The sequence below is a fragment of the Mesoplodon mirus genome (genome assembly GCF_964341445.2).
Source record: "Mesoplodon mirus genome assembly, chromosome: 1".
NCBI lineage: Eukaryota > Metazoa > Chordata > Mammalia > Artiodactyla > Ziphiidae > Mesoplodon > Mesoplodon mirus.
Genome location: NC_138976.1, coordinates 57,098,864 through 57,118,000, shown reverse-complemented (window position 1 = coordinate 57,118,000; position 19,137 = coordinate 57,098,864). Strand labels below are relative to the sequence as shown.

The following is a 19,137-nucleotide window of genomic DNA, read 5'->3' as shown; positions in this document are numbered from 1 at the left end:
GAAGACCACTGTGATTTTCAAGTCAGAGAGTGGTCAGAGAATGTTTGTACCTGGATTTTTCCCTATGATAATAAGATAGCTAGGAGAACAAAAAAATAAGCTCAAAATGGATTAAAGACCGAAATGTAAGGCCAGACACTATAAAGCTCTTAGAGGAAAACATAGGGAGAACACTCTATGACATAAATCACAGCAAGATCTCTTTTTGACCCACCTCCTAGAGAAATGGAAATAAAAACAAAAATAAAGAAATGGGACCTAATGAAACTTCAAAGCTTTTGCACAGCAAAGGAAACCATAAACAAGACCAAAAGACAACCCTCAGAATGGGAGAAAATATTTGCAAATGAAGCAACTGACAAAGGATTAATCTACAAAATTTACAAGCAGCTCATGCAGCTCAATATCAAAAAAACAAAAAGCCCAATCCAAAAATGGGCAGAAGACCTAAATAGACATTTCTCCAGAGAAGATATACAGATTGCCAACAAACACATGAAAGAATATTCAACATCACTAATCATTAGAGAAATGCAAATCAAAACCACAATGAGGTATCATCTCACACCAGTCAGAATGGCCATCATCAAAAAATCTACAAACAGTAAATACTGGAGAGGGTGTGGAGAAAAGGGAACCCTCTTGCACTGTTGGTGGGAATGTAAATTGATACAGCCATTATGGAGAACAGTATGGAGGTTCCTTAAAACACTAAAAATAGAACTACCATACCACCCAGCAATCCCACTACTGGGCATATACCCTGAGCACACTATAATTCAAAAAGAGTCATGTACCGCAATGTTCATGGCAGCACTGTTTACAATAGCCAGGACAGGGAATCAACCTAAGTGTCCATCGACAGATGAACGGATAAAGAAGATGTGGCACATATATACAATGGAATATTAGCCATAAAAAGAAACAAAATTGAGTTATTTGTAATGAGGTGGTTGGACCTAGAGTCCATCATACAGAGTGAAGTAAGTCAGAAAGAGAAAAACAAATACCGTATGGTAACACATATATACATATATATGGAATCCAAAAAAAAAAATGGTTCTGAAGAATCTAGGGGCAGGACAGGAATAAAGACACAGACGCAGAGAATGGACTTGAGGACACGGGGAGGGGGAAGGGTAAGCTGGGATGAAGTGAGAGAGTGGCATGGACATATATACACTACCAAATGTTAAATAGATTGCTAGTGGGAAGCAGCTGCATAGCACAGGGAGATCAGGTCAGTGCTTTGTGACCACCTAGAGGAGTGGGAGAGGGAGGGTGGGAGGGAGACGCAAGAGGGAGGAGATATGGGGATATATGTGTATGTAGAGCTGATTCACTTTGTTATACAGCAGAAACTAACACACCATTGTAAAGCAATTATACTCCAATAAAGATGTTTTAAAAAAAAAAGATAGCTGGGAGATAGGATTATTAGGCATTTTCAAAATTTTGTGCACTTTTTTGTTTGAAAGAATTTAATTAAGGTTACTTAATTTTTAGCCTTTCTTTTGTTTTATTCACGTCTAAATTTTTTCTATAATGATTATATGTTACTTGTGCCATTAGAAAACAAAAAGCACCTAGTTATATTGAAAAGCAGGACACAAAATTGTACATACTATGCAACTATGTAGAAGTATGTAGAGAAAAAAAATAATAAAAGGAAATATGCCAATATTTTAATAGTGATTATGTTTGATTTGTGAAACTAAAGGATGATTTGTTTTGCATGTTTTTTCAATTTTCCACAGTGAATGTATTCTTTCATTATTGATTAATCTACAGTAAAGAAACAATAAACTCAGCATTTCTGGTTACTCTGCATCTTATGTGGGTTTCATTCTCTCTGGCCTTTTGATCTTTTCATGCCAGCTCTGAACAGAATGTCAGCCATCTCATGAGTTCTGCACAATGGATTTTGGAAAAAGCAAAATCATCTCTTAGCTGTTCCACTTTTTTTTTTTTTTTTTTTTTGGCTGTGTTGGGTCTTCATTGCTGTGAGCAGGCTTTCTCTATTTCCAGTGAGCGGGGGCTACTCTTCATTGCGGTGTGCAGGCTTCTCATTATCGTGGCTTCTCTTGTTGCGGAGCACGGGCTCTAGGCATGCAGGCTTCAGTAGTTGTGGCACGTGGGCTCAGTGGTTGTGGCGCACGGGCTTAGTTGCTCCGCGGCATGTGGGATATTCCCGGGCCAGGGCTCGAACCCGTGTCCCCTGCATTGGCAGGCGGATTCTTAAACCCTGTACCACCAGGGAAGCCCCTCAGTTGTTCCACTTTAAAATGCTCAGTTATGTCAGTCGTTGAATAATTCCTCAAGGTTTCTTCTTTTTTAAAAGGATACTTGGATTAGCCTGGAATCATCCATGGCTCACACACAAAGGCCAATGCAAGGAGTCACAGAGGTCAGTCAACCTAGAAGTGGTCCATTGCACTCAGGGAAGGGAGGTCGTCTGAGGAGTCTGGTCACTGGGGCCTGCCCCTCCAGGAAAATTCGTGTAGAGCTGACCTCCCCAGGTGTGACAGAGGGTCTGCTCATCCTGCCCACATCCAACGGCTTCTGATCCTCCCTGCTAAGAGAGTTCATACTCTAATGGAATAAAAATAATAGCAGTGGCATTAGTAGCAGTAGTATTAGTTACCATATACTGAACACTTACTATGTGCCATTCTCTGAATAATCCTCATAGTAAATCTTTGAGATGAGTTATTGTCATCCCCATTTTAAAAGGGCAAGACTGAGGCTCAGAGAGGCTAAGTAACGTGCCCAAGATACACACAGCTAACAAGGTGGGCTGATTACAGTCAAAGCTGTGCTCTTTCCTTATGCCACAGTTAGAATATGAAGTAGACCACGGACAGTGCCTTCATATAGATACATGGTACAAACCATGGTGGCAGTGCTAACTCTCAAAGGAAAAAGGAATTATAGCTGATGGGGAGGATAAGGAGGCAAGCAGTGCAAATTAAGAAATGGTGGCCATGGTGCAGGCAATATGGTGGAGGTCGCTCTAGATCAGTGCTGCCCAGAAGAAATATAATGCAAGCCATACATGCAATTTATTTATTTATTTATTTATTTATTTATTTGTGGCTGCATTGGGTCTTTGTTGCTGCATGTGGGTTTTCTCTAGTTGTGGCAAGCGGGGGTTACTCTTCATTGTGTTGCGCTGGCTTCTCATTGTGGTGGCTTCACTTGTTGTGGAGCATGGGCTCAGGGCACGCAGGCTTCAGTAGTTGTGGCATGTGGGCTCAGTAGTTGTGGCACGTGGGCTCTAGAGCTCAGGCTCCGTAGTTGTGGTGCATGGGCTTAGTTGCTCCGCGGCATGTGGGATCTTCCCGGACCAGGGCTCAAACCTGTGTCTCCTACATTGGCAGGCGGATTCTTAACCACTGTGCCACCAGGGAAGCCCCCATACATGCAATTTAAAATTTTCTAGTAGCCACATCAAAAGAGTAAAAATAAACAAGTGAAGTTAATTTTGACTGTATATTTTATTTATCACCATATATCCAAATATTTTCATTTCAACATGTACCAATATAAAATTATTAATGAGATAGTTACATTCTTCTTTTTCACACTGCCTTCAAAATACTTTTACAGTCATAGTACAGCTCAGTTGGGACTAGTCAAGTGCTCAGTTGGCCACATGTGGTTGATGGCTACCATGGTGGACAGCACAGCTGAAGACAGAGGGAGCAGCACGAACAGAGCCAGGAGAATGGACAAGTTTGCAGGGAACACATAGAAGGAGCTTCAAATTGTGGACAAGCTCTGTGCTAAGAGTCAAGGGGATTGAGGGTGGAAAAATCAGCTCGAGATGTACTGTGGAGGCTCTTGAATACCAGAGTGCGGCGTTTGTACTTAATTCAAGAGGTCTTTGGGCATAGAGGGCACTATGTTTTGCTCTGGGCAGAAGAATAGGCAGAAATGTTGGAGGTGAACTGAAGCAGGGAAAAATCTCACCCAGGGGCTCTCATGGCTGTAGAGGCTGAAAATAGAGATGCTAGCTAAGGAACTGGAAGAAGGGGGTGGGTACAGAATTATAAATTCATCTTGTCCTCTGTTGTTGGAAGCCATTTTTCACTTCCTCCCTCTGTGGAGACTTTTCTTTGTGCATTCTCTCCTACCAGCTTTCTGCGGTCCAGAGAACTACTTCCAGTCCCTGTATCAGTTTCTTCTGGTTAATGAGGTTTTTCAGAGAGGCAGAGTGACATTTAGAAAGTAAAACCTGAATGATGTTTCTAGCCATTTGAAATCTTTTGAATTTGGAACTGCTTTGCTATAAACCTCAGAGACAGAAAGAGTTTCCTTCTCTTTTTTGATACAATTATCTATGGAGGAAAACTATGTCTCTAGAAATCAAAATTACAGTTGTCTTCTCTCTTCCTCATCTCTTCAAATACTTTTTCAACAAAAACGGCCCTATAAAAGATGATAAATTGGACAAGATGAAGAGTTAGCAAGAAGTTCGTGAGCAGTGGCAAAACAGAAATTAAGGCAAAAAACAATCTTTCAGGGATATCTTGGAAGGGGAAACAACGTGTATATTAAGAGAGTGTTTTGACACGTAAGGGGAGAATTCCCCATTCCTCCTTCTGAAAAAAAAAAGTTTACATAATATACATAGAAAGTCATGCACAAATGTCAAGTATACAATCAACAAATCATAAAATATAAACTTCTGCACACCTTTGAAACCACAAACTAAGTGAAGACATAAACACTACCAACAGACATAAACACTACCTGGCCCCTTTCCCCTCCCCCATCACATTCCAGTGCCCCTCTCTCCTTCCCCATCACTAAGCTCCTCCCCCAGCATCACTACTGCCTTTTAACAGCCTAGATTCTGCCTGTTTTTGAACTTTGTATGAACGACTTCTTTCACTCAATAGTATGTCTGCGAGATTCATCTATGTTTTTGTGTGCAGTTATAGTTCATTAATTTGAAGGAATGTGTCATATCCATGCAGAAATGCCACAGTGTTTTATCTTTTCCACTACTGATAAACATTTGGAATTTTTTCCTCCTGATTTTGTCATTATGATTAATTTTGCTATGAAAAACCTTGTTGGTATCTTTTGGTGCACATTTGTACAGCCTTCTGTTGGCTATATGCCTAGGATGAAGTAAACGGGTCATAGAATATGCATATGTTCAGATTTAGCAGTTAATAACAAACATATTTTCCAAATGTTTGTACGAATGTATATTCTCACTATCGATGTATGGGATGTCAGTTGCATTACACTCTTGCTAACACTTGGTATTGCCAGTCTGCTTAATTTTAGCCATTCTAGTTATGCATAGTGATATCGCATTATAGTTTTAATTCGTATTCCTTGATTATTAACAAGGTTCAGCACCTTTTCGTATGCTTATTGATCATTTGGCTATTTTCTTCATGAGGGGCCTAGTCAAATCTCTTGCTGACTGTCTCAGATATTTTTATCATTATCTACAGATGATGTAATTGTGTACATACAAACTACAAAAGAATACATAAACTATTAGAATTTTAAAATGAATTTAGCAATGTCATTGAAAATAAGATCAATATTAAAAATCAATCACCTCGGGCTTCCCTGGTGGCGCAGTGGTTGGGAGTCCGCTTGCCGATACAAGGGACACGGGTTCGTGCCGCGGTCTGGGAAGATCCCACATGCCGCGGAGCGACTGGGCCCGTGAGCCATAACTGCTGAGCCTGCGCATCTGGAGCCTGTGCTCCGCAACGGGAGAGGCCACAGCAGTGAGAGGCCTGCGCACCGCAAAAAAAAAAAAAAAGAAAAAAAAAATCAATCACCTCTTTTTATAGTAGCAATAAAAAATTGGAAAATGACATTTAAAAATGATACCAAAACTGTTGACAGGACTTTACTGGTGGCACAGTGGTTAAGAATCCACCTGCCAATGCAGGGGACACAGGTTCAAGCCCTGATCCCATGTGCTGTGGAACAACTAAGCCCGTGCGCCACAACTACTGAGATTTTGTTCTAGAGCCCGCGAGCCACAACTACTGAGCCCACCTGCCACAACTACTGAAGCCCATGCACCTAGAGCCCATGCTCCGCAACAATAGAAGCCACCGCCATGAGAAGCCCATGCACTGCAACGAAGAGTAGCCCTGCTCGCCACAACTAGAGAAAGCCCACATGCAGCAACGAAGACCCAATGCAGCCATAAATAAATAAATAAATATTAAAAAATAAAAAATAAAATAAAAATGATACCATTGACAGTAACATGAAACGTCTACTACTGAGAAACTGTCATAGCCAGGAGGAGCCTAAGGAGACATAGTAATTAAAGGTAATGTGGCATATTCTAAATGATATCCCAGAACAGAAAAAGAATATTAGGTAAAGACTAAGGAGATCTGAATAAAGTGTCGACTTTAATTTTTTAAAAAGCTAGCATTGACAGGGCAAGTTATCTTCACCTTGGGCCTCTAAGTACAAGTCTATAGATGAATTTTTGATTCAAATAAGATGGCCAGAAACCAATGAAAAATATAACTTTTTTTTCTCTTACACTGAGGTTGTGTTTTTTTTTTTTTCACCTTGACCATCAATGAGGATTAAGCAACTTCTCCAACTTATTCTTTTTGGAAGTGAGCAACGGACATGTAAGCACATGATGAGGCGGTGAGCATCAGTGAGAAGGGAAATCAGAGTCTGCAATAGGAGACTGTCAAGGCCAGCCTTCTCCTGAAAGACACACATTCATTTAGTGAACAAATATTTATTTAGCAAACATTTCTTAACCACTTCATAAAGAAAAAAAAAGCAACTATTGCCATTTCATTGGACTATCTTAAAAATGTCTCTCAGTAAAGTTTTGCTGCTGGCTTGATTATATATCTTGCACAGTCGTTCTGAGGTTTATTTCAACATATTTATGCTTTATTATTGTTGCAAGTATGAATGCAATGATTTTTTCATTACATTTTCTAATTTTTAATGGACTGTTTTGTTACATTTTCACACACACACACACACACACACGAAAATAACTAATTTTGGTTTTTTATCCAGCCAACTTTGCAAACACTGTGTCTAAATGTTTTTGGTTGATTTTTCAAATTTTTAGATAAACAAATACATTGCCTGCAAGTAAAAAAATTAAAGGACTGAAAATCTCAAGTGTGATGACCATATGGAGCAACTGCTCTTTGGTGTGTAAATTTGTACAACTACTTAAAAAACATTATCTAGCAAAGTTGAAAATATGCACGGCCTATGACCCAGTAAGTCGACTCTTAGCACTTACCCTGGAAAAAAATCATGTAAATCTGCATCAGGATATAAGTAAAGAATATTCATAGCAGCATTATTCATAATAGTCCCAAACTAGAAACAGCCCAAATATCCCTTAAAATTGTCTGGATAAATATGTTGTTATCTGTGCTTATAATAGGGTTGTTAATAAGAATGAAAAGTAAGAACCACAACTGTATGCACAAACAGGGATAAATCTCACAAACACAGTGGTGAGTGAAAGAAACTCAACTCCAAAGCATACATATTCCATTTATATAAAATTTTAAAATAGGCAAAAGTAGACTATATTTTAGGGTAAAATTATAAAGAAAAGTGAGGAAGTGATTACCATAAAATTCAGGATAGTGGTCACCTTTAATGAGGAGGGTAGGAGTTATGTCCATGAAGGATTGTGATCGGTGGTGAGGCTTCCAGAATGTTGCAAAATCTGACTGTTTTTATTGGTTGGTAGTTACCTAAGTATTTGCTTTAATTATTCTAAAATTTGTGCTACTGTTCTGTGCACTTTTGTGTATGATTTTTATACTTAATAATAAAAGAGGTTAGTAAACAAGAATCAAAACTGTGCACGCATACTTCCTCTTATGTAAATCATTTAGCTGATAATCCTGGACAATAGCAACCACAAGAGTATAATGTTTTCCCATACTTCTTACTTGTCTAAATTATAATGAAAATAAGCAGAATTGGACAATAAGAAGAAGATGAACAGAAATTCAAACTCACTCTGGGCAGTAAGTATCCTTTCAATCTGGTATGATAAATGTATATGAGTGACTCTCAAAGTGTGGTCTGAGGACCCCAGGGGTTCCCAGATACTCTTTCTGGGGTCTTCAAGATCATCCATTTTCCAACTGGATGTCTGCGTGAGACTGGATTTCCTTCAAAGACTTGAATCAGAGCAATGCATCACAACAGACTGAATGCAGCGCAGATATGAGAACCCAGCTGCCTTCTATTAAACTAGGCATTCAAGAGATTTGCAAAACTTTAAGACTTTTTTGTTAATTTTTGTTAATTTTGGAAACTGTAGTTATTCTGTAGTTATTTTTCATCAAAGTGTTTTTATGTTAAGATATAATGGGGTTTTGTTATTTTTAAAAGAATAAATATTTAAAGCATTCTCAGTTTTAATTTCTAACATGGTAAATACCAATGAATATAACCTGTATAAATACAAACTCTTTGAGGTCTCAATAATTTTCAGAGTATCAGTGGGTCTTGAGACCAAAACCTTTGCAAACTGCTGATGTTGATAATATTTACAAGTACCTATTTGGGTGGTTAACAAAGATGAGTATTATGGGTTTACAATAACATTCGTCTTTTTCTTTATTGGTTGTTGTATTCAAATCGCGGGATAAAAAATGTGACCGTTTTTCCTGACCTTGGGTAGCAACTGTGGTGTGAAATTATGTTTGGAGTAGTAAAGTCCATTGAAAAAGGCTGAGGTTGGGAGGTAATGAGGGCACAGGAGAGGAGGAGGAGCTTGGTTCCAAAACAATACTCTCCACACTCATCAGCGGTAATCTCACCAAGAGTCCTAATTTCACTGGAGAAATTTTACTCAGTGGCCTAGAGAGTTCCTGTGAAACTTAGGGACGATGATGGAGAAGTCCATACCCAGCCTGAGGGAAGCATCTGTCTTCCCAGTGCGGCCTCGCTCTCACCCTCACTCAGCACCCGAGGCTGATTCTGTCCAGGCTGGGGCTTCCCTGTATCCACAGCCAACAGCTGGTGACACACAGACCTCCACCTTCAGGCCTCCGACCTGGTGTGAAGAGGTTGAATATGCAGATAAGATCTTAAGTGCCACTGGTTTCAACCTCTTCTCTCTTCCCTTTTCTCACATCCTGGATGTCTTGTCACAGGCCTTTGACTAGACTCATTCCACAGTTTTTGTCCTGGTCACTTCAGCATGCAGCTGGGACTAGGCCACTTGGCTCAGGGCCCTGCCTAGTTCTAGCGAACTCCCCCAGCATGTGCACAACCAGAGGATCCTACACTCTGCACCCCCCGTCACCCTCAGAATGCTCCCATCGAAAGGTTGATGGCCCAGGAACACGCAGGAGCTGCCCATCCCATGTCTCTCACTGTTTGTTGCCAGGACCCCGCTGCTGCTGGACATTCCAGATTGGCCCTCTCTGAACATGCCCCCATCTACATCAAGCCTGGATTTACTTTCCCCTTCAAATAGCAGGCCATTCTCTGAGCTGGACTTACTTAATTCTTACAATCACTCTCAGGAGTGAATTGAGCCAGGCCAGCCTAAGGTTGAGAAGAGAATTAAATGGGCAACACATTTCCAGCAGCTGCTGAGCAAGCATCAGCTGCCTTCCCTCTGCTAACACGTGGGCACGTCTTACTGTATGTGTTCTGTGTGAGTTTCCTGTCTCTGAAGCAGTTTCTGAATCTTCTTTAAAGTGAAACAGCGGAAAGCAAAACCCTCTACATAGTTCAAACTTACAAGGAACTTTAGCTTTCTTTCATCATCAGGGATTGTGTAATGAACCGGGGAATGCAAAAATAGCAACAAACTTGAGGCAACAAGTGAAGGAATCTAAATGCAAGTTGCCAAATTGGATTTGGAGATTGAGGTTGGGATTCCCCTCTGGCCTGGCGTCTTGGCTGAGTTGAGTGCACAGAGCAGAGGATTCCTCCGACTGCCTGCAAGATGCCTGTGTCATTCTGGTGGAAACTTTTAGCTCCTAAACTCAAGGGATAAGCAAGAAACCAGTGGAGGAAGGGGCGTCCTTGTAGACAGCTGGCGTGTGAGCCAAGTATGAATGCTTCTGTCTGGAACTCTGGGATATTTGTTGCAACGCACTTGACTCAGTCATCCCAGTGAATGGCTATTTCTCCTCTCCCTTGTCCAGTGGTTGACCTGGCACTAAAATGCCTCCTGAACAGCTCTCTTGGAACTGCCTCATCTTCCTGACCACAGACCCAGAACATCAGGAACTAATCTTCTAACCAGATTCAAATAGAAGAGCTAATAAGTAAGGAGCACTTAGTAACTGCCTGGTACCATTCTGAGCACCTTACATAAATTAAAGCAATTAATCCTCACCACAGTTTTATGAAGTGGTTTTATGATGATCTCAGTTTAACAGCTAAGGAAACTGCACCCAGTTCTCCCTCCCTCTGGTACAAAATTTAACAATAGCATCCTGGTCTCCAAGTTTCAGCAGGAACATTCAAGGCCTGGTATAACTTTCCCATCTCTCATTTCAAGATCCCTGGTAGGGAGGAAAACTTGGTCTTGTTCCTAGCCCTTATTTCTTTTTTATTTCTTATTTTTTTAAAATGTCCAATTTTGTCAACGCTTTGATTTAGCTCTTGCTTCCAAATGGCCTGCACAGTGTCTCTGGCCCTTTTCTCATTGTCCAGTTCTTTAAGTGTCTTTCTATATCCATCTATCAGTCCTAAAGTACCCATTCTTTGATAATGTCTCTCCACTTTACAATGCGGCTCCAGGCCTATGCGTTTGCCTTGCAAATCCAGTGCTTCCATTAGAACACTTATCATCCTGTTGTGTAACTGATAGCTAATTTTTGGCTCCTCCAGCAGATTAGACTTTTAAGTCTGAATTTCGTATGCCCAGTCATTAGCACAGCGTCCAGCCCATGGTAGGAATTTAAGTATTGTTGATTGAATAAATGCTATGCTAGGAATATGTGGTTTGATGAGCTTCTGACTATCAAATTGCAAGGGGTTGTCTCAGCACTGTTTGCTGAGGGTTCATTTCATAAGTTCTCCTGACAAGAATTCGAGCACCTGATATATTCCTGAGCACATTGGTAGGCAATGTAAACAAAGGGAGACAAATAAAAATCAAAATAGAATACAGATTGGGATTGACATATATACACTAATACGTATAAAATAGATAACTAATAAGAACCTGCTGTATAAAAAATAAATAAAATAAAATTCAAGAAAGAAATAGAATACAATTTGTTTTGATAAAACTTAGATACTGTTTTAGCAAGTTTAGCTCCAATGCATGAGGATCTTCTTAGACTCTTTTCAGCATGGTGTGCTGTCCAAAAGAAATAGAAATTCAGTATCAAAAGTCTTTAAAGGGCAACATAGGTCCACACTGAAGTGTCTTGAAGAGAGAGCAAAGTGGAGAATGTCATAAAACTATTCAGTAAAACATGTTTAGTTCCTATTTTAATAGGACATGGAAAAGATGGAAAGTTAGTCAATTCACTTTACAAGGCTATTATAACCTGGTTAACAAAATCAGAGGAGAAAATCAAAGGACATTCATTATGGTCACCACTATATCCTGAGGGCAACATACAACCTGGCTTAGACGAAGTTTATATTTACTTCTAACTAGAGTATCATAATGACGCTAACTAGTGTATCATATCATTTACATAATGATGTAAATGAATTGCATCTTTAATGCAAATCTTTAATCAGGTTGCACATTCAGGCTCGGTGTTTCTTTTTTAAGAATAAACAAATATAAAAAGTTTTCTATGGTTAAAATTTATTTAATGCACAAAGCAAAAAATAAATAGACTCGGGCTTCCCTGGTGGCGCAGTTGTTGAGAATCTGCCTGCCAATGCAGGGGACACGGGTTCGAGCCCTGGTCTGGGAAGATCCCACATGCCGCGGAGCAACTAGGCCCGTGAGCCACAACTACTGAGCCTGCGCGTCTGGAGCCTGTGCTCTGCAACAAGAGTGGCCGCGACAGTGAGAGGCCCACGCACCGCGATGAAGAGTAGTAGCCCCCGCTCGCCGCAACTAGAGAAAGCCCTCGCACAGAAACGAAGACCCGGCACACCCAAAAATAAATAAATAAATAAATAAATTTATTTTTAAAAAATTAATAAATAAATAAATAAATAATTTTTTTGTTTTTTCTCTTAACCACAATTTAAAGTTGCACATAATATTATACAAACAAAAAATAAGTTAAAACTTTATAAATAGTTAAATAAATAAATTTTTAAATAGATAAATAAATCATCTGTAAGGAACTAGTGCCTGCAGAGTTGAACATGATGTTGCTTAATAGTCCTGAAAACATTTGACAAATTAATTCAATTCAGGGCATGATGAGAGCAGAAATGAGTCCTTGACATGGCAGCACAGGTGGGAGTGTGGTCTCGTTAGTGAGAATCATTTCCGTGTTGAAGCAGGTGTGTGTCATTCCTTCCTCCTGAGTCTTTCTTGCAAGTTTGTTGATGAAGAGAAGGATCTCATGAGTTCTGCTCTGACAATCTCCCAGGCACAAGGGCTGTATTTCTTCTCTTGCAGATAGACAGTGATTCTGTGGAAGTATTTCCTCACAGCCAAGATGGAGTCCTCCTTCAGCAGAGGAGTCCCTTCCAGCCCCGCCTCCTGCATCAGACAGGCTTGCAGGTCAGTGAGCTGCTGATAAAGTGCAGTGCAGAACCTGTCCAGGAGGGTCTCATCCCAAGCGGCAGCCGAGCCCTCTGTGCTGAAGAGCTGGAAGGTCTGCTGGATCATCTCATGGACGACAGCGATGGCTTGAGCCTTCTGGAACTGGTTGCCTCCAAACGCCTCCTGGGGGAATCCAAAGTCATTTCTGTCCTTCAGGCAGGAGAAGGGGGAGATTCTCCTCATTTGTTGCAGGAGCATCAGGGCCCTCGTGTTAGCCAGGCTGTGGGTCTGAGGCAGGTCGCAGCCCAGAGAGCAGTTGGAGTTGCAGCTGAGCAGCACCAGGGCCAGGAGTAAGGACACGGTGGGGGCCATCGGGGACCTTGCAGATGCTGCCGGCCTGGCTGAGGTGGGTGATTCTGTGAACCCTGCTCTCTAGGTTCTCTGAAGACCTTCCTTCAGGCCTGGGTCTTAAATGGGAATGAATTGGTTTCCATTTTCTGAATGTTCCCTCTTACTTTCTACTTCTGTTTTTGCTTTTCATTTTGCACTCTCCAGATAGGTTAGGGCAGCGTTTCTCAACCACTGTTTTTCTTCCTTGCCCCCCCTTCTCCTGCCCCCAGAGGCTTTCTAGATATTTTCTTTCCATATGGCCTCCCTATGAAATTTTGATACACAGATATACTGTGTACATCGATATGTACTCCATGCATATCTCTACTTTATAAATAGAAAAAGAAAGTGAAAAGATTATTCTTTTTATTCGATGCAGGGGTGAGTATGACAAAAAGATTTAGGCTAAAAATTAACTGTAAAAGCTACTGCAGTTAATTTAACATTTTGGTTAAGTGTGCAGAATGACTTTTAATGTAATACATTTACTTAATAAATAGGAATGTATCAAATTACATATTCAATAAAAATTTATACAAATACTTCATAAGAATACCAATGTATAGATATATTTAAAAATCTATCAAAACTGCTAAAACCATTGAAAATTTAAATGATTTTCTTAACATTTATTTGTAGGTAATTATTAGTTTTGATTCATATCATAAAATGATTTCTAACTTCACTAGCTGCTAGATATTCATCTAGATATTGTCAACAACTTTTTCTCTTTAGGACTAGACGTAATTATTGATCTCCTAGGTAACTTTTTTAGAATTAAATACTAAAATACAACCTATTTGTGCTTAATTCCCGATGCCCTCATCACACTGAGGTTCAAACATAAGCAAAATCCACAAGACAGACAAGGACAGCTTATAAGTAAGCAAAGGCCACCTCTCACACTATGACTTTGAGTTCAAGCATATGATGGAGAGAAAGTCCTCTAATGAAACATCAAGCCGCCATAGCTTGTAGCACTGATCCTGCATATTGTGTATCTTCCATGCACTCAATGTCAATGCCTCTCGTCTCATACACAAGAAAACCCAAAGAGAAAAATGAATACAAAGGAATGAGATTTTGCTGGATAGGGTTGAGCTTTGGAGTACCACCACCATTGTAGTAGCTAAGATTTATTCGCACCCCTAAGAACTAATGTTTGCACCCGTGGGAGTGATCTGCTCCCAGATGATTTAGGAATCATCATCGATTTGAATCTTTCTCTGTATTTTTGCATTGAATTTCAGATTCCCCAAAGGACTGTCCGAGGTTCCAATCCAAGCCTATTCTTTTCAAACAAAAGAAAACCATCTTTGTAATTAATTGAGAACTGGATAAATATTGATTGGTATCATGGAAAGAATTAACCTTCAACTCTGATCATGACTTCTTTTATTTTGCAGTGGATGTTCTGTGGCCTCAGCCCTCTCCAATTCTGATCTTTCAATAAATAATAGTGATGTGACCATCTTTCGCAAATCAGCTCTGTAGCAACTGGACCCTGTCGTATTCTCTGTAGTATCCTCGGCACCAGGCCCAGTGTAATCATGCAACAGGTACTTTTAACTAAAGCAGACTCTCAGATGTTCTCCTCCCACTGGAAAGCAGTTACGAATGACCAAGCTATTTTCCTTTATCACGGTCCTATTTGCTTGGATTATAATAGGCAGTGGCTAGTATTCCCACTCTACTCCTACTGGTATCAGTCATGCCTACTGAGTTTGTTGCTAGAACCACTAGGATTCTCTTTCCTTTAAGGTGCATATGGCTCTGGGGATTCAAGTTGTGAGAGCAGCACAATTTTCAGCCTTTGCCCGGCACTCTATTAAACTCAGGAGGATGGCCTTGTCGCTAATTTGTCCTCTACTAGGTCATGACAGAAAATAACCAGCTTGGTGTCACATACAGAGCCACATATCTGAATTCAAACTCTCCCTGATTCACACAGGTCACAGCAACCAGAAAATTAACCACGTTACTCTTCGGTGGATCATTATGGCTGTGGCAATGACTATCTATATACTGAGATTCTTTGGAGACTCCTCACAAACGTTGATGAACGATCATTTTCATCTTGTGTCTTCATTCCCTTCCAGGGGACAATGGGGTCCATTTCAGTTTGATTTCCAAATTTTGACACATAATAATTAAAGCATTACTGCAGGTTGAAAATGAAGAGTTTGGATTCTGAGTCCTCGGTCTGCTCTTTTGGCCTGATAAATGGCTCATTCTTCTTTATTTACATGAATATATTCTCTCTTCTGGATGCCAAGACATGTAGCCTTCAATGCCCTTTCTGGTCTGAATGTTTCTGTCCCCACAAAATTCGTATTTGGAAGTCCTAATCTCTGAAGTGATGGTATCAGGTGGCAGGCCCTTTAGGACTTGATTAGGGTGTGAAGATGGAGGCCTCACAAATGGAATTAGTGCCCTTATCAAAGAGGTCAGAGATAAATGCCTCCCTCTCCTGCTGTATGATGATACAAGGAGAACTCTGCAGTGTGAGACCTGAAGCAAGCTCTCACCAGAACTGGACCACGTGGACACCCAGATCTTGGATTTCCAGACTCTAGAACTGTGAGCAATACATTTCTGCTCTTTACAAACTACCCATTCTATGCTCTTTTGTTGAAGAAGCCCAAATAGTAAGACCTGACCTGACCTATTGTGTCCTCAGAATACCTCCCAGAAGTCTGTAAAATACCTAAAGCGAGAGGCACCATCTTACCCAACCCCGTTTCCTAGACAGCTAGTCCAGTCCCTGTCATTTCTGGAGCTCAATCCATACTCCTGAAGGGACCAGTGATGATAGTAATAGGAGAAGGAACAATACCAACATATATTAGATAGATGATATGAGAGGACGATAATCTACAGAGACTTTGGAAATTCTTCATGGTTCTACAAGGGAAGTGATAATGGAATATTGTGTGAGATATTTTTTTAAAGATCATTTGCAGGAATATTTTCTTCTTCAAGTTTGCATTTTCAATACTTAGAAGATCAGGATGAGAATCATGTGCCTGGACACAAATGGAAGAGTCGCTCTCCATCTTTTCTTCAGTCATCCTCAAGTACTTGCAAGGAGCTGCCTGATCATACTTTTCTCGTCTCCCTCAGGCAATAAGGAAACAACTTGTGTCTACATTTGTGGATGTAGCCTCCTAGGCTATGCCTTTGGGCATCAATTTGAATGCTTCTTTCCAACATTCTATGATGCTGTGAACTCTGAGTGACATCCGTGTCATCTTCCCCAAGCTGAACTTGTGGAATAAGAATTTGGGTCTGATTGTGGGTTTTTTTTTTTTTTTTCCTGTACGCGGGCCTCTCACTGTTGTGGCCTCTCCCGTTGCGGAGCACAGGCTCCGGACGCACAGGCTCCGGACGCACAGGCCCAGCGGCCATGGCTCACGGGCCCAGCCGCTCCGCGGCATATGGGATCCTCCCAGACCGGGGCACGAACCCGTATCCCCTGCATCGGCAGGCGGACTCTCAACCACTGCGCCACCAGGGAGGCCCTGTGGGTTTGTTTTTTATAAAATTTTCTTTATTTCAGCAAATGAACAATAAAAATGCATGAAATCATAATACCACTGAGTCTGAGAATAAACATCCAAACTTGACTGTTTTCTTTCTTTTAAGGCAGAACTGGAGGATGAGATTTTTTTTAACTTTTTATTTTATACTGGAGTATATTTGATTAACAATGCTGTGCTAGCTTCAGGTGTACAGCAAAGTGATTCAGCCACACGCATTCATGCATCCATTCTTTCTCAAACTCTCCTCCCATCTAGGTTGCCACATAATATTGAGCAGAGCTCCCTGTGCTACACAGTAGGTCCCTGTTGGCCATCCATCCCAAATATAGCAGTGTGTACATGGCAATCCCAAACTCCCCAACTATCCCTCCCCCACCCTTCTCCCTGGTAACCATAAGTTTCTTCTGTTAGTCTGTGGGTCCATTTCTGTTTTGTAAATAAGTTCATTTGTATCATTTTTTTTAGATTCCACATATAAATGATATTTTTCTTTCTCTGTGGGTCTGATTGTTTTTTAATGATGTGTGTGCAAGCAAGAACATTAGTTGTCCCCCTCCACCCCACCCAGAACTTCATTAGGACAAGTAGTTTAAAGATGAAAAGTGGTCTTATGCACTGAACTTGTCTCCTTGTCCATTAGTCATCCAATAACTTCCCAACTTCTTTGTAGTGAGATTTCCACGAGGATAAATCCAGGCCATGTAATGTGAGCAGAAGTGCTCTTGCCCTGTATAGTCCTGGCCCTTGAAAACCTCCCATGTGATGCACCAGACTTTTTCCCTTTACCACTGAGTGGAATAGACTCAAATACTGCAGAAAAATTTGGAGTCACCTGTTGATGATGGAAAAATCCACAAAACAGGGGCTACCCATGTCCCCGAATCACTCTTTGGAGAGCAACTTAGAACATCCATCTGATCATGTATGCCTGCCTTGTGTTCGTATACCAGGGAAAGATAAGATTCTATTATGATCAAATTCCTGACAGCATTCTGTTTACCTGTGACAGCAGTCAGCATTAAGTCAACTGACAAATGTCTCTAACACCACACTATCCAAAAAACCTTTCTATACTTCATATGTTGAAATAGCAAATACCCCTCCCAAAACTTAAAGTGATCTGTTAAATTACGTTATAAAATTATTTATACTAGAAAAGAGATTGTGTTCTGTCAAAACCTTTATTAAAATCATGATTTTCACGTCAGACATTTTTCAGCCTGTGAGGAAACGCAAGTGGAGATTGCTTTGGACTTGAACACTAATGTAATTGAATGAGAAGTGTCACGAGTATAAAAAATATTGTGTATCAGTTGACATTTCTTTGAGGATTCTTACATAAGGGAAAGGCACCTTTCAATTTCCACTCTGACAACCTCCCAGGCACAGGGGCTGTATTCCTTTGCCTTCAGGTAGGCATGGATTCCATGGAAATACTCCCGGGCAGCAAGTCCCAAATCTCGACAATCCAGATTGTCTTGTTTCATCTGCTCTAGTCGGTGCAGCCTCAGATGAAGGCTAGAGAGAAGTTTATGGAGGACGGTGTTGTTCCAGGCAGCATGGCTGTCCTCCGTGGTGAAGAGGTTGAAGATCTGCTGGAGCATCAGGTGGTGGTGACAGGTGCCTTGAGTCATCTGGATTGGGGTGATAGTCTCTCTTTTCCAAGGAAATTTGAAGTCGGTTCTGTCCTTTAGGCACCACTGTGAGGGGATCCTTTGCATCTGTTGCAAATGTTGGAAGACGTCCTTGTTTTCCTGGCTATGGCTTCTAGGCAAGTTCCAGCCAAGAGAGCAAGCAGGGATGGAGCAGAGCATCAGTCCTGCCACTAGCAAATAGATCTGGGCCATTGAGAATGAGTGATTCACTAGATGGCCGCCGGGGGGCGCGCGGGCACCGCCAAACAATTAGGGGGAAGCTTCCTTCCCTGGAACTGTGGACAGCGTCCTTCCCTAGGCGGCCGATAGAGGGCGCAGGGTTTGTTTGGGAAACGCCCACTACTGAGTTTGCGGTCTGCCGCCGTCTCCTGAAGCTTGCGAGACAGAGCCAAACAGTCAACTGAGGCTGCTTTAATAGTCAACATAGTGCGCAAAAGACCTTCGTTTTCGCGGTGCTGAGTGTTGAAGAGGAAGCGTTGTCGCGGCCTCGCCAGAGACATTTTTGTCTGGCTGGGAGCCAGAACCTTGCATTTTCGGGGCTTCCCCTGAGTTTTGCGCTTTATTTTCTCACAGAAACTTGAGCGAGGCAATTTTTGAGAAAGAAGCCGTCTTCTGAGCGGTCTGAGGTGGGGAATCAGAGCGATTCCCCGCCTCAGAGAATGGGGAGCCGATTTTTCAGATTCGGGCTCGTTTCTGGCGCGAGACAGCGAAGGTTCAGAGAAGGGGGAACGCGGCGGCGACGATGGGACGACAGGACGGTGTTGGGGACGCCCTGGGAGGTGAGTCGGAGCGCGGCCACCACCGGGGCCGGGGACGCGGGAGGTGAGCGCCCCTGTAGATGCTCTGGGACTTCATGGTGTCTTTCAAGGATACAGCATTAAAGTGAGGGAGAAAG

The 19,137-nt window shown here is 41.4% G+C and overlaps 2 protein-coding genes across 2 annotated transcripts; both read right to left on the bottom strand.

The window, feature by feature from the left end:
* Nucleotides 1-12,457: 12,457 nt before the first annotated feature.
* LOC309813638 (interferon alpha-1-like) lies at nt 12,458-13,027 on the bottom strand (the record flags this gene model as incomplete). The annotated part of the gene is made up of 1 exon (XM_082638700.1): nt 12,458-13,027. One exon carries the CDS (start codon nt 13,025-13,027, stop codon nt 12,458-12,460), a length of 570 nt encoding a protein of 189 aa, XP_082494826.1.
* Nucleotides 13,028-17,921: 4,894 nt separating this feature from the next.
* On the bottom strand, nt 17,922-18,434 carry LOC309802795 (interferon alpha-13-like; the record flags this gene model as incomplete). Its single annotated transcript, XM_082618674.1, has 1 exon — nt 17,922-18,434. The coding sequence occupies one exon, from the start codon at nt 18,432-18,434 to the stop codon at nt 17,922-17,924; it is 513 nt and encodes a 170-aa protein (XP_082474800.1).
* Between the last annotated feature and the right edge of the window lie 703 nt (nt 18,435-19,137).